Raw genomic sequence first — 27,800 nt, forward strand, 5'->3', positions numbered from 1 at the left:
TATAAATATTAGCAATAATATTAAATAAATATTATTTTTTCAGCTCCCAAATTTCATGGCTTTATACAAGCGAACTTAAATACCATTTTTGTCAGCAAAATCATCTGAAAAGTAGGCTTCAGAAATTCTGTGCAAATTGCCAACACATAGGCTGAATGGTACCTTTTTGTGGCTCCATAGATTTTCCTTAAAAGTTGACTCCAAATCCATTCCAGCTAACACATTCTCCCATTTATTGCGATTTCGCCGTAGAACATGACAGCCAAAAAACACCACCATTGCCGTTCAACACATCAATTGCCTTCGGTGGGTCATAAAATGGAATAGCCAAACATTTTAAGCGCACAAATGCTATAAATTTAAGCCGCTAAATTAGACACGTTTGGCACATCGAACCCAATCCCCACCCTCAGCACACACACACACACGTACACACCTCAGCAAAATAGCCACCAACTTTACGGCCACCGAAAATAATCATAAAGGTAATTATTTTATCGTTCGTTCAAATTCGCTTAATTTTAACGTTGACTGCAACGACGTCTGGCGGCTGGAAAAATTTCTTTACACAGGTGTATGTATATAGATGTATATAAAAGGTAAAGCGGAAAGCTAATGGAAAATATGAAGCCTAGGAGGTGGCTGGCCTACATGCTCCACTCTTAATGGGCAGCTGTGGCTGTTTTTTGGCGAGGAAGGGGGACGAGAATAGAAACGAGGACGTGATTAATTACCAAATTGGGAGCCATTATCGCGTGCACTTCGAGGGTGTTTGTGAAGTTTTTCCGACTCACGCACACACACAGATACACTGGGAATATTTTTGGAACTTCAATAATAAACTATATAACTAGCATAAGTGTATATGCTTAAAAATAATATGTTTAAACATTTTTAAGACTTAAAAACTGGCATTCTTATGAACAATCATAGAGAACTAAATGCGTTGCTTACTTTTACACACCTAAAAAATGAATGTAAGCTTAGAGTTTTGTTGTACATAGTGTTAAGTAATATCTTCAAATTACAAAATGGTGTTGACTTTGAATTGCTAAAGTTTCTTCTCATATTCTACAATTTCCAATTATTTTAAGTGCACGAAAGACTCTCCTTGCTAGTAACTTGGTCGTGTCCCAAACATTTCTGTTGACGCTTTTGTTCTATATTCTATTACCCCGAAAACTGCTCACTGCCATTGGTGTTCGCTTAATTTTTATGCAAAAAACGTTTCGTTTGGGGTCCTTTCGACCGTTATCCGGCGGTAGTCCTTCCTGGGGGCAAAATCAAGCGCAAAATATTAATGATAATAATTTATTACCAACTGACAGGTGGAGAGGCAGGAGGCACGCCAATGGGCGGGGTGGCATGGTGTCTTTTGGGGTTTTCCGCTTTTTCCAAGTTGCTACATGGGACGGGTATCCTCTGATAAACGCTTTGTGATTAGCGGTCGTTGTTGTTGTTGTAACTTCGTGGCTACGACGACGAGCCTTTGTCATTTTTATTGTCATTTTTCGAAAATTTATGCGCAAATTCGATTTTGCTGCGGGCCAATGGAAGTACGTGAGTTGGTATAATGTGAACCCAAAAAAAAAAGGGGAGTGAGTTAAGCTCTGAATTCCTAGAAACTTTAAGGACAGAACATTTAAATAGGATTAAATGCGAGGTATTTATTGAGTTTTAATTGAAATTCTGCGAAAATGGAAGTCAGCAAAGTAATGTGTATGCATGCGTAAATCAACTGAGTATACTAGCCACTTTGAACATGTTTTAAACTATAATCCCTTTTTTAAACAGTTTGGAAAACAATTCCACCCTTTAATACACCATTCAAAACGTTTTCAAATTACTTAATGCAAAAACTAGTTGAATAGCAGATGGAAGATATATGAAAAACTGGCACACGACTCACTTGCCATGCAAAGGCACCAAAAAACGACGAAGGTGGAAAAGCATAAAACAAAAAATATTTGCATTTTCCTCAAGAAATGTTTGCACACACACTCATAGACAGACACACACACACAAACATAGCTGTCTCTTTGTATAATTCATATTTTCCAACCACTTATTGTTTAAACTAAATAAAGCAAAAACTTTTTCCATAATTAAAACCGACGGCAGTGGCGTAGGCAGCAACAACAATGTCCCAGGGGAGGGGAGGCATGGAATTTTCCCAGGGGGTTGCAAAAAGAGGGGCGAAGGGTGTGGGGGCGTCGTGGGTAGGCGCAAGAGCGGAAAACAAAAGGATTTTTCTTCATTTTGTTGCTGCCTTTCAGGCGCAAAATTTTCGCTTATTTTTTCCGGACTTTTGCCTATTTTAATTCTATGCGGTAAATTAAATTTTCGTATTGTCCCATGTCCACCCCCCACCCCACTCGCCCCCTATTTTCACCATTTTCCGCATAAAAATTCACGAGTGAAAGCGCTTTAGGGTTGAGGACTGGGCGTGGCAATGGGCGGAATATATAGACAAGGATACGAACGACTCGAGGGCTAAAAATAGTCAGCCGGCAGAAGAAAAGCTGCAGCTAAAAATGAAAATGAGGAGGCGCAGTGCAAAACTGCCTTCATGTGTATGAGTGCATATGATATGCAACTTTTCCTGCCTATTTTGCATATTTTTCTATAAAAAAAAAGGGAAAGCATCTTTTATTTCGAAATTATTTTATTTATACTTTTTTTTGCGGAAGAGTTGGGAATGAATATGCATAGCTTGCAAATGAAACAAAAAATTTGTTTGGCAGAGTAGACGAATCTGTTGCTATTTGTTGCTTTGAAAATGTTATGCAAACATTTTGCAAATTGAAAAGCGATATTTATATAAATTTTGGGTGTATAAAAATTTGTTAATTTAGTCTTAATCACAGTTGCAATCTTATAAAAATATCGAATTAAATCAGTTGAGTGTGACATTTTGTATTGGGAAATTTAGAACAAGATTATACTGATTTAAAAATCAATGTCATAATTCATTTTACAAATAGCGGCATAAACCAGGCTTTTACTCAACTAAAACGACTATAAAGCAGGCAAATCAAAATTTCTACGATTGCCATTATGCAAAATGATAAAAAGGTACTGGGGAATACGCTCCCAGGGGATCCAGATTACCATTTGGATGGATAAACGGATGTATGGATGACCAGGGGGAGGCAATCCATCTTGGGGCGTTTATTTTATGAGCATGTGGCAAGTGAGGCATAAAAGTGGAAGAGGCCAGGTACTGAGTAGCACCAAAGCGAGCACAACCCACCAATTCACTCGGCGAAGCGTGCAAGTTTTATGTTAACATCATAAACGATAATATATTACATTGCTCGACAACATTAGGCGGAGATCCCAAAAAAAAAAAAAGGAAAAGCGGTGCAAAGCTCATGCAGTGAGGGAAAACCCCGGCAGGATATTTCCTTTTGCCCCCGCCTGTGCGATAATCAATTTAAAATTTTCCACGCCTTTCACGTTGCCAACAAATTTTCATTAAATGTAACAACCAGCAGCGCAAAAGGAAAAAAAGAATGTCTTAAGCAGCAAGAAATCCAATAAAATGAACGAGTTGAAATGCCGTCGAAGGGGTTGGGAAATTTGGTGGAAAGGCTTAGCTGCCACTGATTTGAACACATTTTTCTTGCGCTTATTTCTTATATACTTTTTTTTTTCTGGCCCAGCAAAAACAATTGCAGACGACGGCAACAAAAGAACGAAGCAACATAAAAAATGACATTTACGACAAAATTACATTTCCAGCAGTCAAAACGAGGCGAAAAGGGGGGTTCACTCTTTTGGCCGAAAACTCGGGGTGTTAGGTGAGGAAAATACGTCTAAGCCTTTAACGCCTTTGGGGCGCACCAGCAGTCAAAACAACAAAACAATGCGGAAAAATCGAGGGGAAAATGAAGAAACTTTTGCACTAAGTGATTTTGTACGGCGTGGAAAGAAAACTTAGGAAACAGATGTTTTCCGGGTTATTTATGCTTATATTTTATTTGTATCGCACAAAACTCAACAAGATGCCATTAGGCCTGGATTTACCCTTCAAAAGAAACTAAAGGGTTTCCAAAAAATACAAATCAGAAATAGAAAGAAAATGCTATTTATAAATATGTTATTTTGCCAAAAAATTGTTTAACAAATTGAATTGCATATTGCAATATATTTCAGATAAGTGAAATTTAATTTTCTTTCATCAGAAATCGTACACAGATTTCCATGCCATATAATATGTATGTATGGCCAAATGCAATTTGGTAATTTAACCTTTCGCTGCCCAAATGGAAAATGCTCTTTTTTCGACAATGGAAAATTATTTCGAAATATTCACGTGCCGAGTTACGCCGATTTCCCTGGGCATCCTGCAAACTGTTATTTATTTTAGGCCCAGCCGTAAAATTACATTTCACTTGTAGTTTTCCTGCCACCAACTGGACGTGGGCCAACTTTTGTTAATAAATTCAAATGCAACTGGCAAATGCAGGAGCGGAATGAAGCGGCGGAAGCGGCGAACTTATGCCGGCCAGGCACGACTCATTTAAGCCATCATTTAAGCCCCCTTTTCAGCGGTCACGTAAGCATCATAAATTCCCGTGCCACCCACCCTTCGCCAAACTTTATGCTACCGAAATTGTAATTTTAGTTTTAATGAAAATTTTTAACACTCCGCGACTGCTGCTGCCGCTGCATTTATATTTAGTGAGTATTTTTATTGAATTTTTAATGCGCACGCGGCACATTACCAGCGCAATGGCCAACTAGCAGGCTATGTAATTTTATATAGACTATCCCACCCCGTTTCGTTGGAAACAATTAAGAGCGAACAAATTATGAAGTAAATTTATCAGCAGCCAAACCAATTAAAGTTTTTACCATCCGGAATTAAAAACCAAACAACAATAACGACAACGGACCATATAAAATTAATTATTCCTTATTTCATTTGTCTTCGAAACGGCTTTTGTTTCGCCTTTGCTTTCTCGCCGGGTTTTCTTTTTGCTTTTTCTGTTGTGGGTGGGAAATGAAAATCTTTAAGCGGCTTTATGGTAACAAGGATCCTGTCGCTCGGGTAATCCTCCTTTGGGCCCGGCCAATAAATCTTCGCTCTCCAAACTCCCACGTTGAGTGGAAGGCCCCAGCTGCAGATTTTCCATCCATCCTTGCAACTACTCCACAGCAACAGCAACAACATTGTGTTTTATTTTTATTTGTCTTGTTTGGTCGTTTGTCTAGCGGTTTCCCGTCTCTGTCATACAGAGCTCAACGCTAAAACCGCAGACAGGGGGCTAGTGGGCGTGGCAGCGGTTGAGTTAGCCCCACCACCCACCGCCCACTTGCAAAACGCAAAATTTAATTATAATTTTCGGCTGTGCCTTTTCCATTTCGAGTGGCAACTGGAAAATTATTTTCTCAAGTGTGTGCGAAGCTGCAAGGCCTGTGAAAATTAGCCCATTTAGGATGTGTAATTGCCACGAGAGGTTGGCAGCGGTTTTCCCTGTTGGAAATTCCATAAATATCAAATTGCCAGTTTCGAAATTATTTCGTAGGCAATTTTAAGAACGAACAATACATAAAACATATAAGTGGGTTATTTACCTTAAATGTAATACACAATTGCGACTTAAGCTTTTACTGCGAACTTCTTAACACCTGTATTTTTTTCTTAAGGCATCTAATTCTGAAATACCCTTAATTCCTGGTAACCGTGTTATTTTTGCCCTTTTTTCTAGAATTCCAAACACGTTTGGCGGATGTAATTTCATTTCGTCAAAATAGAAAAACCCACCAGCAGCACAAGGGAAAAGTAAACAAATGGTTTCCGCTTAATGTAAACAAATCGATGATGGCAAACAATTGATGGAAAAAATCCAGAAGACACCCCATCCGCTCATTAAATCGGATATGACTTGCGTTTTGCGGCGGGTGGTTCCGATTATGATACGCATCACAAAAGCCAAACAAGAATCGCATTTCAAAGCAGACTGAGTTCCTTGAAGAAGATTGTCCACTTTTCAGTTTTTGTTTGTTTTTTTTTCCTCTAATCTCACGGTCTGGTTGGTTTTTCCGTGGAAAAATCTGTTTTCATCTATTCAAGTTTGGCGCTCGGCGCTTCGTCGTTAGCGTGTAATTAAAGGAAAAACGCAAAGGAAAAGCCCTAAACTCGCTACTTGACCACAGAAAAGTCTGCAATTGAATCGTGCAACTCTTTGGCTCAGAATTTTCAGCTTTTCTCCAGGCTTTTCCTTTGCCTCAATGTTGTTTTAATTAAAAATAATCGAGTTTCCCATCGTCGTCGTCGTCGTCTTGCTCTGTTTTTTGTTTTGGAGTTTGTGCAAATTGCAACAAAATGAGTTGACAAAAACTTTTCTCGCAAGGCCAAAAAGTGTTTGCCATTTTGCAACATGTCTGCACACAGTATCTGTGTGTGGCTGCAAGCGTGTGTGTGTGTGTGTGTGTGTGCATCTGTGTATTGGTGAGTGTGAACAAAATGAAAATGTCATTGCACATAAAGGCAGGATGGAGCATACGTGACTCGCATTGCCGGAAATTAAGTGGTGTCCCAACACGTCCAAAGCGCACGAAGACGGAAAAAGCCACAGACAGGCGGGCCGAACCGGGTTAAAGAGCTCAAAGAAGCTGGGTTCGGAAAAATCGAATTTTTGAAATTTAAAAGCTGGAATCGTTTGCCCATTTTTTGCCCATTTTTGCCCACCAATTAGTTTTTTTTGCCCACGTCCAGTTTTTGAGATATAAATTTTCGAACAAGTTCGAAAATTTTCGAAGATCAAAAATTTCACTTTTTTCAAAATTTTTTTTTTTTAATCGCAATAACTTCGTTTGCCCACGTTTGCCCACCCTTTAGAATTTTGAAATTTTCGAAAATTTTCGAAGATCAAAAATTTCACTTTTTTCAATTTTTTTTTTTTAAATCGCAATAACATCGTTTGCCCACGTTTGCCCACCCTTTAGAATTTTGAAAAAATTTATACTTCAGAAAATATAAGACATTCAAGTTTACCTCGGTCTACTTCGCAAAACCTTTAAAATGAGTTTATTTCGTTTGCCCACTCTTAAAAATAAAAAATTTCGATTGCCCACCTCTTAAAACTAAATAATTTCGATTGCCCATCCTTTAAAAATAGTTTATTTCGTTTGCCCACCCTTTAAAATTACATTTTAACGTTTGCCCACCCTTCGAAATTAGTTTTTTTCGTTTGCCCACTCTTAAAAATAAAAAATTTCGATTGCCCACCTCTTAAAACTAAATAATTTCGATTGCCCATCCTTTAAAAATAGTTTATTTCGTTTGCCCACCCTTTAAAATTACATTTTAACGTTTGCCCACCCTTCGAAATTAGTTTTTTTCGTTTGCCCACTCTTAAAAATAAAAAATTTCGATTGCCCACCTCTTAAAACTAAATAATTTCGATTGCCCATCCTTTAAAAATAGTTTATTTCGTTTGCCCACCCTTTAAAATTACATTTTAACGTTTGCCCACCCTTCGAAATTAGTTTTTTTCGTTTGCCCACTCTTAAAAATAAAAAATTTCGATTGCCCACCTCTTAAAACTAAATAATTTCGATTGCCCATCCTTTAAAAATAGTTTATTTCGTTTGCCCACCCTTTAAAATTACATTTTAACGTTTGCCCACCCTTCGAAATTAGTTTTTTTCGTTTGCCCACTCTTAAAAATAAAAAATTTCGATTGCCCACCTCTTAAAACTAAATAATTTCGATTGCCCATCCTTTAAAAATAGTTTATTTCGTTTGCCCACCCTTTAAAATTACATTTTAACGTTTGCCCACCCTTCGAAATTAGTTTTTTTCGTTTGCCCACTCTTAAAAATAAAAAATTTCGATTGCCCACCTCTTAAAACTAAATAATTTCGATTGCCCATCCTTTAAAAATAGTTTATTTCGTTTGCCCACCCTTTAAAATTACATTTTAACGTTTGCCCACCCTTCGAAATTAGTTTTTTTCGTTTGCCCACTCTTAAAAATAAAAAATTTCGATTGCCCACCTCTTAAAACTAAATAATTTCGATTGCCCATCCTTTAAAAATAGTTTATTTCGTTTGCCCACCCTTTAAAATTACATTTTAACGTTTGCCCACCCTTCGAAATTAGTTTTTTTCGTTTGCCCACTCTTAAAAATAAAAAATTTCGATTGCCCACCTCTTAAAACTAAATAATTTCGATTGCCCATCCTTTAAAAATAGTTTATTTCGTTTGCCCACCCTTTAAAATTACATTTTAACGTTTGCCCACCCTTCGAAATTAGTTTTTTTCGTTTGCCCACTCTTAAAAATAAAAAATTTCGATTGCCCACCTCTTAAAACTAAATAATTTCGATTGCCCATCCTTTAAAAATAGTTTATTTCGTTTGCCCACCCTTTAAAATTACATTTTAACGTTTGCCCACCCTTCGAAATTAGTTTTTTTCGTTTGCCCACTCTTAAAAATAAAAAATTTCGATTGCCCACCTCTTAAAACTAAATAATTTCGATTGCCCATCCTTTAAAAATAGTTTATTTCGTTTGCCCACCTCTTTAAAATAAATATTTTCAGTTAAAAACGTTTGCCCTCCCCTTAAAAATGTTTTTTTTCGATTTTCCACCTATAAAACCAAATTTGTACATATGTACACATATATGTATGTAAATAAATATATATAATAAATATGTATATATGTACAAAAAACTATATTTATATGTATGTTCATCAACACTTGCATGAAATTTATCAATGATTAAGAAAATTTTATAAAATGTAAGCGAATGATTAACAATATATAAATATTAAAGAAAAAACCATGTAACGGGTTTCGATCTCCGTATGTATGTTCATCATAATCATATAAGTGCTTCTGTCCGCCGATCCTTAAAGTTATTACATACATATGTAAAAATTTGGTTTTATAGGTGGAAAATCGAAAAAAAACATTTTTAAGGGGAGGGCAAACGTTTTTAACTGAAAATATTTATTTTAAAGAGGTGGGCAAACGAAATAAACTATTTTTAAAGGATGGGCAAACGAAATTATTTAGTTTTAAGAGGTGGGCAATCGAAATTTTTTATTTTTAAGAGTGGGCAAACGAAAAAAACTAATTTCGAAGGGTGGGCAAACGTTAAAATGTAATTTTAAAGGGTGGGCAAACGAAATAAACTATTTTTAAAGGATGGGCAATCGAAATTATTTAGTTTTAAGAGGTGGGCAATCGAAATTTTTTATTTTTAAGAGTGGGCAAACGAAAAAAACTAATTTCGAAGGGTGGGCAAACGAAAAAATTTAATTTTAAAGGGTGGGCAAACGAAATAAACTATTTTTAAAGGATGGGCAATCGAAATTATTTAGTTTTAAGAGGTGGGCAATCGAAATTTTTTATTTTTAAGAGTGGGCAAACGAAAAAAACTAATTTCGAAGGGTGGGCAAACGTTAAAATGTAATTTTAAAGGGTGGGCAAACGAAATAAACTAATTTTAAAGGTTGGGCAAACGAAATTATTTAGTTTTAAGAGGTGGGCAATCGAAATTTTTTATTTTTAAGAGTGGGCAAACGAAATAAACTCATTTTAAAGGTTTTGCGAAGTAGACCGAGGTAAACTTGAATGTCTTATATTTTCTGAAGTATAAATTTTTTCAAAATTCTAAAGGGTGGGCAAACGTGGGCAAACGATGTTATTGCGATTTAAAAAAAAAAAATTGAAAAAAGTGAAATTTTTGATCTTCGAAAATTTTCGAAAATTTCAAAATTCTAAAGGGTGGGCAAACGTGGGCAAACGAAGTTATTGCGATTAAAAAAAAAAAATTTTGAAAAAAGTGAAATTTTTGATCTTCGAAAATTTTCGAACTTGTTCGAAAATTCATATCTCAAAAACTGGACGTGGGCAAAAAAAACTAATTGGTGGGCAAACATGGGCAAAAAATGGGCAAACGATTCCAGCTTTTAAATTTCAAAAATTCGATTTTTCCGAACCCAGCTTCTTTGAGCTGGGTTAAAGGAGGAGGCTCAAGGCCCAGCGAGGGGTTAACGGAGTGCCGAGAGGGGTTAAGAGTGGCAGCCGTGTTGCAGTTGAGCTGTGGCAACGTATATTGGCGCATCCCAGCCAGCCAGGATGACAATCAAAGCCGCACAATGTCGCTTGTTTGTCAATAGCCATGAACATTTTTCCTCAAACAACTCGGGGGAAATTTCTTACGGCTGGAGATCGAAATAAATGAATGGGAAAACTGGGTGGGGAAAATATTGATAAATTCAATACTTTTAAAGATTCAGAATTAATATTATTATAATATATTATATATTTTACCAGCTTTAAGCTGGTTTTAAAGGTAAAATCTCTTGTGCACGCCCCAATTAAATCGCTTCAGTCAAAATGCGGCTGTCAAAGTCAGCAAAGTGTTTAGCACTCATTTGAAAATGTAAACCAAAGGCAGTGCCCCTCGCTTTTTCGCACTCTAAAAACACTGGGGTTTCATCAGCTTTTGTTGCTGTTGGCTGAACTGTCATGTTGCCGGCGTTTGACATGTTGCTGCCACGCCATCGTCAAGAGCGAACTTTTCCATGATTTTTCCACCGCATTTTGTTTTTCATTTGGGCCGCGGCAATTAGCAAATAACTCACATAATGTCCACGAATCGAGGCAACCAGGTCCTGACCATGGTAACGATGGGAGTTTGGGTGATGATCCCCCGTTGAAATGATGCCATGATGTTGCTGCTGTTGCTGGTTATGTCCCTGTGCAAATTGATTGTGATTGCAGGGCTGATGCCTTTGCTGTTGCTGGTGATTCTGATGCTGATTGTTGGCTGCAACTGCCATGGCACCGAAACTCCCATTGGCCAACTCAAGTGCATCCTCCTGCAAATCGGTCGTCATGCCATGCAAATTGAAATGCCATCGCAGCAATGACAAACGTTGCAGCCGTTCATGAATGTCGCTGAAGTCAAACCGGGAGGCAGATGTATGTGGCATCGGTGGATCCATGTATATATAGCTTTCTATATTAATTATATATTTGTCAAACACTCTCGCGATGTCTAGTCTTCGAACTCAAATCAGACACTGACAAAGCCCAAGGAGTCCAGACTATACAGAACTTAAGTTCTTCGAAAACAAATGAAACTGAAAACTCCAACTGAAGGCCAGCGAAATCTGAGCAATTGAATAACAATCAAGAAACATACAAACGTACATTGTATACCGAGCTGGTACGCGGAAAAACTTTATCATCAAATATACATAGGTATGTATACATAGACGTCGCCACGAAGTACTATTTTCTAAACACTGGTTTTAATTGCTCAAATTACTTACCTGCCTAGTGTTCTATTTTTTAATGGTTTTTAATATTTGCAAAGTTGATTGCATTTCACTTTCTTTAAAAGTACAAATATTATCATTTAACTGGCAACTTCCTTATGTTTATCTTGGCTAAAGCTAAATATTTTTAGTCCACCTAAAATTCGTTTTCAAATTTAAAGAACCAAATCCGCCTTGCATCTTCATCAAAATTATAATACAATTTTGTTATGGTATTAAAATGTTTATGGAAGGCAGAGGCAGGAATAAAAATAAGAACATATCCCAGACCCGTAAACCTTTTTTGTAACCGAAGAATAATAAAAGAGCAGAATAAATAAATAAAATGTTGGCAATTATTTAGGCTTTTAACATGTCAGCCACGTGGCAGCCACAAAACGGAAACGGAAGCAGAGACCCCCCCACACACACATATACACAAACGAACCACTTACTCACACAAGTACAAAACGAATTGAATTTTGATTTGGGTTTCAGTCCAAGAATAAACGTTACATATGTTTCGAATGAGCAATGTGTTGGGAAAGGAAATGTGATCGGAGTGAAAAATCTATTTAATTGAAGAAAAGACCATTTCCCAATTTCATTGTAATGAGTACAATTTTAGATAAAAATAGAAAGGAAACATCGTTGAGGCAAAACGTCAAGATAAATCTAATCAAATCAAAGTCAATTGCAAAGCTCAATCGAATGCTATTTGTTTAAGGTTTCAATTATCCCGACAGACAATCAATCCCCCCTCCTTCCACAAAAAAGCATACAACTAATTTGCCAAATTTAACAAAAGCCCAGAGACGACGACAGCGAATGCTGCGCAAACAAAGTTAATTACAATAATGAAGCTAATTTAGACCAAAAAGGGCAAAAAGGAAAACCACAAATTAGGCCAAGAATAACGGGCAAAGGACTTTTTGCACGTGGAGTGGCTGTGGGGTTTTCGGGATGAAACTTATCTCAATCTGAGACGCATTTTTCAGCGTACTCTGCTCTTTGTCAACTTGCTTTTGCGGTTTTTAATACCCCCCCATGCCAACCATCTTGAGGTCAACTAAAAATACTTTTTGGCTTTTATAATTTATGGCACGGTTGGCGATCCACCAACCCCTATTTTTTGTTTTTCCAACCCAACCCACTAACCACTTTATATTTAATTAGTGCGTGCGGCGGTTTCAACCTCTTTCGGTGCGTGAGAACTCGCGAAAAAGTTATTAACTGCCACTAATTATACATTTCTCAAGTGATACGCATTTATATTCATGCATTTCCCTTTTTTTTTATATGTACGAAGTATATATACTTTCTTCGCCGCTGGTCCTGCTGGGTCCTTGCCATAAAAAGCTTTCCTGGTAATTAATGCTACATTTTTCTCCTCGTTTCGTTTTGGTACGCGACTCTTTGGCGCTCTCGTCTTAATTACACTGGATTATAAATATTAAAAACGGAAGCAGTTGCCAGTAATCAGGACATCGAGCAGCAGCTAAAAGCAAGTGCCAGCCATTTTGTGCTGCACTGTGAGAGAGAATTTGAGAAATGGCTGCTTAATGAGACCCACGAAAGGGGTAAAGGAAAAAATTCGGATATCAGGTTGAACTAATCAGAAAGCGAAGGAAGATGTATATATAAGAAATGAACAAATTCCCAGGACAAACAATTAATTAGTAATTGAAAGGGAGTGTATATCCTTTTTAGTAAAGCAAATAGAAAATTGGGACTTTTATATTATTATGCATTCCACCTATTTCACACATATAAACGGAAAATACTTATATTATAAAAATGTCTTTCTCTAAACTCAACAAAAAAAAAAAACCATCACACACTTTACGTTCCATATGTAATATTAAAACGGCTGTACCGTGATCAAGTTACAAATATATGACAACAGCTGTTGATGTCAGGTTTCTACAAACATCAAAATCTCATGTTGCCAAGAACAATTTCAATCTGTGAAAAAGAAAGGAGCTGAAATCCATTTGGCAACAGCTGCTTATAGCACATAGAGGACTGAAAAGTATACAACCTTCGAGGAACTCACATAATAAGAGGCATCAGCGTTGTAAAGTGTGTCATAAAATCAGGTCTAAAACTAACGAATCATATTAAATAGGCATTTTAAGCAGCAGACAATGCTGAACAATGCGTCGTATACGCAATATTGAGTGTCACCCCAGGCATTCTTTCAAGCCGTTTTCGCCACTTAAATCGGCCAGATGACGATGATAATAATGCAACCAGAAGCACCACAGAAAAAAAAACCATAGAATTCTCCTGTACTTAAGAACATGTATGGCCGAGGAACTCGACATATGCCAAGCCAAGGCAGCTGGGTAAAAATAAGTGGAGGTGGAATTCCAACAGGAAGGGAATTCCAGCCATGCCCACCACTTCACATAGAGTTCGACCGACTCAACTTTGACATTTCTCTCTCTCACTCGGACTGCCTCGAATTTTCCCGCACTGCTTTTTCCCCATTTTCCCCCAGCCCCATTCCACCCACGGTCATTTTCCTGGCACACACAATGGTATGTCCACGGCATGTGGCAGTCAGATGTGTGGGCGTGGCGTTCAACTTGTTTTTGCCGCAAAATGATTTATGACAATGCATTGAAAAGTTCGTTCTAGGCTGTCAACAAGGGAGGGGAAATGTCAATAAGGGAACCAGGCGATAGAATTGTAAGAAGGCAAGTCCTTAGAAGCACAATAGTACACAGACAAAAATATAAATATTTCATAAAGATACCATAGAGATTCTTGGGCTGGGCTCTTGGGCTCTTATCAACACATTTCGTGTGATGAAACTGTACTAAACTTTAATACTGAATTAAATTGCAAAGGCTATTTTTTTTTAAGTGTAAGTCTATGCTTTTCAATCTATTAAATTGATAGCCATCTCTGCTTCCCAGCTAACCGTTTTTATCTGATTTTCAATTTGCAGCTAGAAACTGTTTAAGGCCTTAAATGTAGAAGCAAAATGTCAGGATAGCAGGCAGCCAAATGCCAATAAGTTGTCATGTTCCGACGACAGCTGCAGCATCTCGCACATCCTGGCGCATCCTGCTCCTGCCGCATCCACCCATATCCCCACCCCCATATATATCCTTCCCTTTTGCCAGGGGCCACTTACACTTACACGTTCGTCGGGAATGGCCAAAGACTGCGGGCTCCGTCTTACGGACTACATTCACACACATTATTCAGGGATGCAGTGGGTGAATGGGCTGGTCTAGGACGTTTCTTGCTGGAAAAGGAGTCCTGTCCTGACGCCTGAGCACGTCCCTCATATGCCACAAGAAGCTGCACACGCTGACACATTAATGTCCGCAGCGGTACATCCTGTCGCACCTGTCCTTGCCCACCTGTATATTCTCCGGCTGGAAAACCCTCAAAACTATCCCACCATTTCCGCTGCCATCGCTGCCATTGTCGTATTTGTCTTATGAACTGTCAAACTGACATTCATTGACGCTTGACGTGTAATAAACGAAACGAAATGAAATGAAATGGTCGAGATGGCGTGGGTTAAAGAAGTATGATGGGCGTTCCTCATCGGAAATATCATTTTTCAACCCATTTTATGCTTGTCGACGTTTCTTACTTCCACTATGATTTTATTTATTATAGAAAGTTAATTTAAAGTGGGGTAATATTTTTACAATTTTTTAAAAAACGAATTTAAGGCACAGAAACAGTAAGAAACATATTTAAAAATAGCTAGCAAAGTAGTTTTTGGCACTCCGTTTAAGGTAATTGTGAAATATAACTCAATCAACGGAAGTGAAATTCCATTAGCAAAAACCATTCAAAATTCCAAGAATTCTGGCAACCACCGAAAACCGCCACGACTAACAAAGCATTTGGAAATTTTTCGGGATGAAAGGCGGTCGAAAATGTGGATCAAGAGGCGGAGAGAGAGATACGGTAAACGACGGAAAGCAGATTCAGGTGGATGGCCATGGCAGAAGTCGAAACGAATTTCTGCACAATGCAAACATAATGAGTTTGGGGAAATGCAAATAATTCGCAATGGAAATCATTATTGAGCACTGAACCAGACGACAGCCGGAGCGCTTAGAAAATGGGCAAATAGTAGAGGTTGGGCTCCGATCCCCACTGGTCATCATGGTGGCGGGTCCACACAGGACAGGAGGAGTTGAAGTTTTTCCCGTTCACTTCGGCTGCATTGCCAAGAATTTCCCCACGGGGAATTCGGTGCAGCACCGAAAATGGAAAGAAAATGTTCAAGACCAGTTGTGCAGTGCACAGAAATAAATTATCACTATAAATTGCACTTTTAAATTGTGTCATTTGAGTAGAGCGTTCATTATCTAATAAAATTTGTATCATCTCTGGCTTCATATTCTACCTAAATTATTTAAAATATTTATGAACCACTGATATTTTTCTCCCAGTGCATTCATAGGCAGTAATGGGCGACGGCAGCTCATTGAGTGGGTGAGAGCCCGGCGATAATCGTTAAGCGATTTCGCTTCCTTTTCGTTTGTTTAATGAAGTGTTTAAAATTTACGATTCGAGCTAAATTTATTGCACTCCGAGCAGATATCGAAAGAAGGAAGTCCGTCCACGCGGCATCACCACTACTCGAAAAATGAAAAATCTCAGAGGGGAAGATGGCAAAATAAAAGGAAGAAAGGAATCCCCTTTGATGGCTGCTCGGGGAAACAATCTTACATGTGCTCCAAAAGGGGGAGTATGGGGTGAAATGGAATCCTTGCTGATTGGATGACACGAAATAAAAACGTTGCACACAACGAGATTGTTAATAGCACTGTACTCTGACTCTGTCTTCTATACACTTTTACCCCAAAAACCTCTCGTTTGGTAAGCCAATTACGTGGATACCACACAGGGAGCAAAAACAAAAGGACAATAAAGGACTCGCTCGTAAATGCCATCAAAGCAGCTTAGCTAAGCACAGTGACTCCTTCGTCGACGAGTTGGTTCCCCAGTTGATGATGCTGATACCTCCACTGCTACGTTACGTATACGCCGCGTTGCTTTTCAATAAACCGCACGGACAAACCGCAAAAATAGCAGCGGAAAATAAACCAAACTCGATGGCAGCACAACACAAATTCTTTGCATACTTTTCCGAGCCCACTCAAGTGGCAAGCCAACGAGCGACAGCACTTGATGAGCTTTCCAATTACATTTAGCCGTGTTGCCTGTAACTGTCTCTTCCGTTGGCCGGATAAGGAATTAACTGCCGGCCTCGTAAAAGCCGAAAGCAAAAATGGCCCTCAACTGATTTCCACTGCTGACTTGGCGTGTGCACAATAAAAATTATCATAAGTTTGCTATCCCATGTGGGAGAGCCGCCTAGTCCATCCAGCAACTGCAAACGCAATTTGTGTAATGAAAGTCGAGAGGTTTTACCGATGTGGTTTTGTCTGGGCTCTAAGAACAGATCAAATCTTTCAGCGGGTTAGTCAATTGATTAAAGGAGCGGCTAATGAAACGTGGGTTAAGTAATTAGTAGGGAATATTCAAGAAGTACAGCTTGTAAAAATTCTTATAATCAAGTCAACCGGATCCATCTTTCAGATGCTTGTCAGGGGTTTAGAAAACCCGCTTTCCTCAGTAGCTGCCATCGATCGGAAACACTCGATTGGGACTTACTAAATTATTTGTTGTACAACAAAAGTTTTTGCTATTTCAAAATCTTCGTGAAATGGCCAACCGTATGAAAGGAGGAGCTTGCTGTCCTTCAAGATGTCAGCCCGCCTGTCCTCCCTGTCCACCTGGTCCGCCCTGCGATGCACCGTAAGTTGAATACCATTCTTATTTTCAATTTCTATAATCCGTTTATAGCCTGGTGCGACTGGATAAACTGTGGCCGGAGCCCTACAATCCCTGCTCCTTCAAGAATTGCCTGATCTTTGGCGGTCACGATGAGCCCTATATTCGACCCTTCGATCCTAAGGGTTGTACACGAATGCGCCGCAATGATATCGACCGATCGCTGGGCTATCCCATAGGCGTAGTGTCTGGAACGACTGCTGTAAAGTCGGGCATTCCGAATCAGGAGAGCGTCCGGTTTGCTTCAAATCTTAAGGCATTTGCTCATTCCTATTACACGCGGCGCGATGAATGGAAACCGGACACGATCGACATGGTGGTGAACGAGGGTCAGGTTTTGTTTAACGATTCCGAGAACATGGACCCTCCGAATGCATCAGATTCGCCGGATATCTACGATGAAAATGAGCAGAAGGTGACGCGCCACTTTAAGATCAACGATATTGAGTTTGCCATGGAGTTGGAGGCGCCCTTTGAGGTCTATGGCTACGATAACGTCATACGCAATCTTCGGAGAATCTTAAGAGCCTTCTTCAAAAAGGCCAAATACGGGGTGTTCTTCACGCCGAATTGGTATCTGCTGATTTGGAAGGAGAAGGGTGTTTGGATGGTACTCGATTTGAATGGCAGGGACAAAACCACCATGAAGCCGAACAATGAAGAGGGGTATCCCCTGCTCTTAGGCCTCAAGTCCTTCGATAATGTCGTTTGGCTGATTAAAAAGGAGAGCTATCTTGACAAGAATGCTAAGTTTTCAATTAGAGAAATCCTCGTTGTTCGTTTGGCCACTCCTGGAAGTACTGGTCAAAGTTGGGAGCGAGAACATGGCATGCGGATGAGCCAGTTCGATGTGATTGCCTCCGATTATGCCTATGTCAAGTCCAATCTCCATCTCACCCTAAACTCAAAGGATGCGCTAAGGAATCGTAGCGCTCTACCTGTGGCTGTGGCCACCGCATTGGCATCCAAGATCGATCATCCAGCCACTTGGGATCAGAAAATGTACGACAAGGTCATGTGCTATGGCGCTAATATGTGCAAAAATTGCTGGGAACCCTGTACGGATCTCAGTAAACCCATGGATCTCGACGATTTTCCACGACAGATTCGCTTGGGTCAGTTTGTGGCCGAGATCATGCTCACTCCAAATGTTTACGAGGGCTGGTGGAAGTGTGTGCCGATGTACAAGTTCAACGATTTCCATCTAATGTTGGAGAAGGCTCTCGATCAAAACGATTACATAATCTTCCAGATCAACAATCAGATGTATTCGCTGTGGAAGAAGTCGGACTTTATCTACCTAATGGATCCGTATCGCCACAATATAGTGGGTCGCATTTTGGAGGAGGGCGAGGATCCGAAAAGTGCCACGGTTCGCATGTTCGGTAATATGGATCGTCTGTTGAGTGTTTTTCATCAGATCCTACTGGAATCGAATCGATCTGCTATATTCCATATACATACGCTCCGGATCAGAAATATTACGGAATGTCCGCCGGGCACAGCTCCTGCCTTACTGCCTCCAGATGAGGATGTGGAGGTTAGATCGCTCAATGAGAACATCCGTTTCGATGAGAACTACGACAAGTGCTTGCAAGAGCTGGGTGAGATCAGCGATTTCGAGGAGGATCTCGTCTCCGAGATCGAACCCATTATTGAGGTCAGTTCCTCGGAGGAGATGGTCGAGGAGGAGGAAGGTGGTGGCGGTGGTGAGGTCGAAGGAGGCGAGGGAGAGGACGACGATGAAGATTAACCTGGGCCTGATGGATATTTTCTCTATTGGACGAATTATTGTAGTTTTTTAACGCCTCCACATATGAAATTGTTTACAGTATTTACACTTTGGACAATGAATTAAAAAATTTGAAGTGCATATATTATAAGTTGTTTATTTTATATCCTTTCTGGACTTCTGCAAGTCCCTTTTCAGTAGCATCAATTTGTCACTTACTGCTTTTCTACATCCAACTTTGTCCCGACATGTTATCCTTTCCGCAGGACTTTCCTACCACCATTTCTAACAAGTGCGACAAGAGGACAATGTGTTCGAGAAAAGCAGAAAAAACGAGATGTTGCGAGGGCGCGCGTAAAACATTTTGAATTAAATGTCACGTTGTCGGTGTAAAGTCGCTTGTTCAGCGACACAATGACAACAGGAGGATATCTGGCTAAAATAGTCGCAGGACGCGTGGCTCCTTGAAGCGTTTGGCATCTCTATGTTATTGCCACCGCTCGACAAGCGATGGGCGGTGCGAGTGGGCGTGGTCCGTGTGTGTCATTAAAAACAGAGCAGGTAAAGTGTGGGAAAAAAAATTGTGATGCCGGCGGCGGCCTGCTGAGAAGCCTTACCATTTTCCCATTTACCCGAGGATTCCGTAGGAATAAAAAAAAACATCGTAGAACAGAACACACTCTGGGGCATCAGTCACTTAGACAGCAGGTTACCTGTGCCACCGGATCGCTTCTTCTTCTTCTGCATCCCATCTCACCTGTGCTTATTTGCATGGCTGACAACAGCTACATTGTTGTTGCACCCGTAGACATTTCTGTCTGTATTTTGCATTCGAGAGCTGGATTCTCGCTGCTACCCAGCGACAACATTTCACAAAAGTCGACAGCGCGAAATTAATGGAAATTTAAAAATTGCATTTTTCGACATCCGGCGGCAGGACGAAAAAGAAAAGGACACGGAACTGACATTGTGGTCTCGCCTGTCGTTGAGAGATAATAGAGACGACGGGCGGAGTGAAATGGTTTTCAAGTTGACCATTGCCACTTTTCAGCTGGCTTAAAATGCTGCTTTTACCTTTAACCGTTTCATTATTAATTAATTAAGTATTCGGCTTACCTGCAACGACAAAAAAGAGAAGAGAATTTAAAGTTAGCTCTGGTTTTATTATGCACATTTCATATATTTATTATAATAAATTGCATTCACTCAAATACAATTAAAATTTCATCAACTGAACAATTAAAGTGCATAAAACACACACTTTTTGCGCCACATCCTTTATGGGCTGTTTGAGTTTTTTGCGCTGTTTGCTGATTGCATTAATTTTTAATTTTGCGTGTAAATATCGTTCGTTCCACTGCTGGAAAACTGTTGGTGCAATTAATTTGTAGTCTCACGTGTGCCACGCCCCCTGCTCAACTGTGGTAATTAAACTACTGCGACTGCCACGCCCCCGCCGCCCACATGGCGTCATATGCCAACGACAGCCGGACGACAAACTATGCAAAACAAAGCCCTGAAACCTCGAAAGAAAAGCGGAAAAAAATAAAAACAAAGTTGGCACTGGACACACACACAGGACAGTTGTGGGAAAATTGTGTGGGGGCTTGTCGCAATTTTCCTGCTAAGTGCACATGATAAATTAATGATTGAAGGCGGCCCGTGTGTGTTTGCCGGCAAATCGAAGGTAGACGGGGCACCTATGACAAAGTGATTAATTGTCAGACGGTGCAGAGAAGTGGGTGGGGGGAGAAAATCAGGGGCGTTGTGTAACTAGAGCAGGCACACATATCCATCGAACCATCACAGGTAATTTGTGCAATTTTTGACGTGGCAGGTCCCAAGAAACCTGGCCATGTAAATAAACCTCGGTCCTAACACCCCGCCACCTTTAGCTGTTATGTGATACCCCCACTTCGGATTTCCCCAATTCGGCTTCGGCTGTCACAAAGTCAAAGCACACGTCATTAAGGCGCACAGTTGAGAACTTCTGTTTAATTGATTGGGCAACTTATGTACAATCTTGTAGATAAACAGCACTTGTGGGCTGGCCCACCAAAATTCATACTAAATATAACGTATACACAATTGCCGTAAAAATGCGGTTTGAGTTAAATATGTTATTTAATAGAGCATCCACTTCTTAAAGCCAAGAAAATTAAGGATACTCCTAAAATCAATATTAAAATGTTCATTATTCGCAACTTTTTTCGTATGTATTTAAAAAAAAAACTGGACAAATTTTACATATTTAGTTCAACACAAAAACCAGGACCACAAACAAATTTACATTAACTGACAACGACAGTAACTATGTGTAAACCATGGATACATGCAAATAATTCCCACTGCAAATGCAACAACTTTGACAGCAACCAACGGCAACAGAACCACAAACTTTGCGATTTTGCAACCGAATCAATGTGCAACCGGAAAAGTTGCAGGCCAAAAACTTGGAAACCCTTTTACCCTAACCGAAGGGCATTCGAAAATAAATAAAGTTTGATTTAACAATGAAATATTATATTATATATAAAAAATTTAAATAGTTCTATGACATTGAATACTTTATATAAATAATTTTGAAGAAGAGCATAATACTATCTCTAAGTGCATTAAAGCAATCAAAATAAAAACCATTTAACACATTTAAATATATCGATTTGAACAAGTGAAAACCATAGCCTCATGCTCCATTAGGCAGCAATGTTGCCTGAGGCAGAAATGCGTTTTAAATATATTGCATTTTTATGCAATAAATTCTAGTTTGGTTGAAATTAAAGTCGAATCAAATCGTTGTTATTAAAAGTTTTTGCACTCGGAAGAAAAAAAATGTAGAAAATCCAGCTAATATGCAAATGTTTGCTTTAACCTGCAGGCGGGCATAAAACAAATATCCCAAAGAGTTTCATACTATAGATAAAACAAAACATAGCCGAGAATAAAAAAGGAGTAGAAAACAAAGCAGGAATAATAACGAGTTTTATGGGAAGGATTTACATATATGTGTGGTTGGTGTTTGCATGTGGAAGGATATAGCTCCCACAACAACAACTGCAATTGCAGCTAAAAGAAAACTCTGTTTCATGTTTTTTTTTTGAGCCACCACTTCACTTGCAACAATAACAAGGAAACCGTCAGACGATTGTCCTTTGGCCATGGCATCATCATCCTTTCGAGTCCTTTGGCATGTTGGCCATAGGATCCTGGCCGCAAAAAAGCAGTCCCACAATCCACTGTCCCTGCACAGTCAACGGTATTTGCATGTAATTAAATTTTCCACTCGGCAACTGCAAACTGCAGCTGCTTTCTCCTATTTGCACAGAACTGAATAAAAAGTGAAGCTTAGTTTGTTGGTGGGACGCTGCTGATTCCACTCCCTCATGCACGAGTTTTTCCCCTGTGTTTCCAACTTTTTTTTTGGATCAGAAGGTGACCTCATCATGTTGGCCAGAAGTTCTGCCATTAAGTTTGTAATGGCCTCAAAGTGATGCCAAAATGAGCAAGAATGGTCATCGAAACTGCACGTGAAGAATACAAATGTGTGAGTTGCATTGAAACTTTTGTAAAAGAATTGAGCAGGAAAATGTCATAAAAATAAAAATATAAAAGCAGCCAATTAGATAATTGAACATATATCTAGACTTAAAATAAATCAAAGACTAAAGTTTTATATTGGGCAAATGAAACACAATATATTATAATACTACGAATACTCCTTGTCATCTCTAATATATTCTCAACTCTTTTCCCGATTCGCATCTTCATTTCTATGTGAGCTCATTGCCAATGAAGTTTTTCCCTCTAACCTTTGACCCTCAATCGTGCGAAATACAATTTTCAATTATCGAGAGATCTGTGCAATTTCCCTGCCACCCCACAAACAAATGCAAATCAATTTCCCGGCAAGGAGCCAGCCAGGCAATCAACTCGCCAGCAAAAGGAGACCAACCAGCGAAACAATGCCAGCAAAAACGGCCAATAAAAATAAGCCAAAAATATAAACAACAATTGGCTAGAGGCAACCGCAACAGCAGAACAACACAAACATTCCACATGCGAATCAAATGTGGGCGTGGCAGCCAGCAGGGGCTGGCCAGGAGCTAGATTGAAGCACAGTAAACATTTGGCCATTTTGGCGAATGAACTTTTTATGAGGCCAAGCGCAAAACAGAAAAAGTGGCAGTGTGGCAGAAGCCAACAGCTGAAAGCTTATCCCTGCTGAACAATTTTTTGGCCACACCAATTTAATGCTGCTGGCTCAGCGGTGGGCGGCAAAATACCGAAATGAGCTGAATCGAATTCAATTCCAGCGAAACACTCGACATAAAGCAAAAATTTCTATTAAACCAAATGGTTGCAAGCGCATAATAAAAGTCAAAGAAATGGAAAACAATGGTGCAAAATATGGGTTGCCAAACCAATGGGTAACTACCCTAATTTTCTTAGGAAAAGATGGAAGTAGATATTTGGATTAAGTAGTACTGTACCACCTGAAAGTTAGTTCGTATAATCAACAAAGTTAGCTTAATTCTCATAGAGTATAAAACTAGGATACTCGAGAATTTGATCGCTGAGTGGCAGCTGGCTCCTCACCAACACAGACAAATACTAAATAAATGTACTGCAGGCCACAAAAATAAACAACTACGCTCACAGATACACACGCACACATTCTCGCGGGCAAAACGCACTTAATGAATAAGGTGTAGAAAGAAATGTAAACAGATACTTAACCTCCAGCGAAAGAAAGGCTACAAACGAAATAAAAATCAACAGAAGTGCGATTAGGGGTGTGTGCGTGTGTATCTGTGTGTGAATATATATGTATGTATGAAAACAGCAAAGTAAAGCCAAATGAAATAAAGGAAAATGTAAGCAAATAATAAAAGGAAAACAGCTAAGCGCTTTTCCTTCCCCGCCAGCAGTCCAAAAACCCCAAAGACCAACCTCGGAAACCACTTGGACATGAAAACGAACTAAAGGTGTGTGTGTTTATCTATGTATGTATGTGTGCGGTGTGCGTATATGCGCACCTTAATGAGAGTGTCTGTGTGGGGTTTCCAACATATAATTAAGTGTCTGGCAAGCGCAACAAAGTCACGTAATTCTATTTAAGATTATTTAATAAAAAGCACACGACGAGAACAGTTAATTAACATTTTCACTCGGCTTTCATTTGCATTTGTCTTGCTCCTATTCACTCAAAACGTAATACGTGGCGTATGAGTAATGTCCAAAAGTAGCAAATCCTTAACATTGCTATAAGCCACATAAGAAATTTCATTAAATACTTCTCAACAGCAAAGAAGGTAATAGAAGCAAGTCCGAGTAATTTCTAATTTAGAAAATCTACAACGAGGCGTATGCGTAATATTCACACACATTACTGGACAATTTGAACTTCATATAGGCTTTTAATAAATCTAGTCGATCATATAATATTAATATTTAATGGCTTGCGTGTATCGAACGAATAAATTCTTGCCGCATGAATAAACATCGTATTTACTTAATATTTTGTCTTTTATCCAGGTCATATATCAAATGAACCTCTAATCCAGAACGGAACTCTGAAATTGAATTTCAAACTGTTGTAATATCATTCGCATTCCTATCAATGTCGCATCTTTTCCGCCTATGATTTATGCTTGCATAAAAAATTAAATATAATTCCTTTATGCCCATTTCCTGGCGGGCAATTACACGAAGGGAAAAAAACAACCGAAAACAAATGAGAAATATGCAAATTTTCGAAAGCTACCATAAAAAGGTAGATAGGACTCACGAAAAATTCGTTTTTGTTTCACCGCAAAATGGCAAATGGCAATTTATGTGCATAAATGTATAGAGGCATAAAAAATTCTGCAAAATTTTAATGATGTTCGCTGAAATATTTAATGTATGGGGCACTTAAAAAGCCACCAAAAAATAGCGAATAAAAGTAAATGAAATTCCGTGATGTTAAAAATATTGTAAATATTTCATAGACCAAACAGAGGGGATACTTTGCTTATGGATAAAATATTTACAAATAATTATGGCTGCTAACCATATTTGGGCTTAAAACAAAATGAACACAAAGTGCAAAGATTTTAATTAATTCAAATGGTGGGGAAAAAGTGTGAAATTCCCACTTGCATGCAAATGGCGATATAAATGGGCGTGGCTGGCATTTCAAGAATGTCAATGCTAGACACTGTGTGTTGAAGCCAAAACAATGCCAAATGGGCCAACAAGTCGGGCCAATTCCACTCGGCGGCTCAAGTCAACCGTCAAGCGGACAAGTTGGCCAAAAACTTGACCAACTTGGATGGGCGCTCCAGCCCAGTGGGCGGGGCCAAATCGTCTGTAACAACCTGCAGTCAGTTCGAATCCATCAAGGTAACAACCGCACAACCCCATCCATCCATCCATCCAACCATCTCCTCCCCTCCCACTCTGTTTGATTGGTTTATGTGTTTGATTGGCAATTTCTAAAAATAAAACAAAATTCTCTATAATACAAAAAAGTATTGCTTGTGTGTATTGGTCTGTCTGTTTGCCACTTGATTGCGGTTTTAGACTTTTCCACTTGTTAAGTCTCATTCCGCAGACGAGTTTTGCTTGGTCTAGTCGACTCGACTCGACTCGAGTCGAATGGAGTGGAGTGGAGCGGCGTGAATAGCGGCGACTGACGTTCAAGTTGCAGTTGCCTCCTCTTCAGGCTTTAATTTAGAACGCTGAGCGTTGAACGCGGCCCCAAAGGCGCAAGTGGCACGCAGTCGAAGTAAATACAAGAAATGGGTCGAATGGCTAGTGCTCTGTGATTCGGAGAAAGAAGGCAAACACACAAAACAAACTCATTGCTGAAGGGCTAAGAAAGATGGCAAATTTAAATTGAATATTTATAAATATAAAATATTATAAGAATTTAGAATTTTATCTAAACTAATATACCCCCGTGATCCATTGCCTCGTGCGAGGCATACAAAGAAGGGAATGAAACACAGATAGACGGCGCTCGATAGGCAACCAGACAGATAGAAAGAGAAAGAGACAGCGACCAGGCATGGGTGCAGGTTTTCAGGGGGTTTGTGGGTTTTTTTTTTCACTGTGGTCTTAAAGGGGGCGAGCAGGGCAAGGAAAGACGGTGCAGGCAATGAGCGTATAAAACAAATTGCATATCGCTGCAGAGGAACCTCTCAGTAACAGAGACAACAAGAGCAGCAAAAACAACCTGCAATAAAATAAATGAAAATGCGCTTGGAAAAAGCATTTCAAGTGCATTTCAGAGGGGGGAAGGGGCTGGAAAATCAGAGGGAGCAAAAAGTGGGGGAAAGCGACGCATTAAAGCACGGGCAGACTTAAAACCCAGACCCCCAGACCCAGACGGTTGTCTATTTAAACAGTCTGCAAGTGGTGGGTGGGCCAAAAACGTGCTGGCGAGGGGGGGAAGGGGGGGGCTTTGGTGAGGGAGATGGGAGATATGGTCGTAATAGATGGATAGCCTGGGCCCAAAACCAGAATCGACCGAAAAGCCAGCGAGGCATGCAATTGTTTTAGGCCTTAAATAACTGTATTTTCCGTTCTGTTCAGTTCCGTTCGTTCCCTTGGCCATTTTCGGTCGTTTGGCGCTAAGTGGGGGGAGGTCCCCATAACTCCAAACTCCCTCCCATATTTACCCCCCTTAAACTGTTGGAGTGAAAGGGAGACAGACACTAGGCACAAAATTGCACATGCAAAATGTTATGGCATGTAATTGATGTCATTGTATCATTGCATGGAATGCATCGAAGACATGGCATATGGATATATAGATACGGACATTGATCGTGCCCGTGATTTATGGTTCGTTAACTTTCACCCCATCCCTGCAGAGCGACCGCCCACAAAAGGCGAATACAAAAAGGCATAATGAACATTTACCATGTGGTATAAGGTGACAATGGAATAAGTGGCCCTCGATGTTCGGTTGGCTGCCTGGCGATTATAACGGAAATTGATGGCGGTTATTATGGTCATAATTGCGCTGGACTAAAGTGAAAATTCGGGGAGATCCGTGGGTGGCTGGTAACAGCATCAATTTTTCATCTCAGCGGGGGCAGTAGTTGTTTAAAGTCACGTTGGACAGCATTAAAGAATAAATCATAACTGAACTCTTAATAACATCGAAAAATGAAGTTTAATCACTTGCTAATAGATTGTAGTAAGCGAAATATATACATAAACTTCAAAGATGTAGCTAACAACAATTAGCATATGAAGTTTGCATGTGTGATAAGTTTGTAAAGAGCTGTCAATATTTATGTTGCAGTTGTTAAACATTTACAACATTTTTTTACACTCTTCTAAATATTACAATCATCGTTTTAATGCCAGACATACATATTTTTAATGCATTTCGTAAAAACCTTCCTCAGTTTCAACTTCCAATCATCCAAACTTCACTTCAATTCCATTTGGACAAATGGCAAACTTTGTGGAAATGGATCCAAATGAATCACGCGTATGGAATGTGAAATCAATTAAATGGAAATCAGCTGCAAAAAAAAATGGAAAAAGAAGGAGGAGTTGGTCAGAGGGAGAGATATGTATCTACGTACAGATAGATAGATTGAGAGAGCAGCGATAAAAAACCAGACAATGACAATCTCCCGAAAGGGGAAAGAGGCGTCTGTGGATGCGGACAAAGAAAAGTCCGTGAGCAGGTGCATTGACTGTCAAGCTCTAAACGCATTTTCCCCCCTCCGCACCGCTCCGCGCCGTGGAAAACCCCTTTGGGCCAACACAGCTCGGCGTTAACTGGCTTTGGCTTTGGCGCTGCTGGCTTAGCCATTCCATTCAGAGAACGAGGCGAGGCTAAGCGGATGCATTAGACTATGTTGGATGTTGGACAACGGCAAACGGAACAACGCCAAAGGAAAAGCAAAAAAAAAAAAAGGCTGAAGAAAACAGGAA

The 27,800-nt window shown here is 39.6% G+C and overlaps 2 protein-coding genes across 6 annotated transcripts in view; one reads left to right on the forward strand and one right to left on the reverse strand.

Annotated features, from left to right (window-relative positions):
* The window catches only part of LOC6736860 (protein alan shepard), a 125,540-nt gene that overhangs the window by 65,534 nt on the left and 32,206 nt on the right, over positions 1 to 27,800 (reverse strand). The gene's annotated exons all lie outside the window — the stretch shown is intronic.
* Positions 16,900 to 19,003, forward strand: LOC6736861. The gene is made up of 2 exons (XM_002083681.4): positions 16,900 to 17,092; positions 17,141 to 19,003. Exons 1-2 carry the CDS (start codon positions 17,001 to 17,003, stop codon positions 18,879 to 18,881), a joined length of 1,833 nt encoding a protein of 610 aa, XP_002083717.1. The 5' UTR covers positions 16,900 to 17,000; the 3' UTR covers positions 18,882 to 19,003.

This window comes from Drosophila simulans, chromosome 3L (assembly GCF_016746395.2).
Source record: "Drosophila simulans strain w501 chromosome 3L, Prin_Dsim_3.1, whole genome shotgun sequence".
In the NCBI taxonomy this organism is placed as follows: Eukaryota; Metazoa; Arthropoda; class Insecta; order Diptera; family Drosophilidae; genus Drosophila; species Drosophila simulans.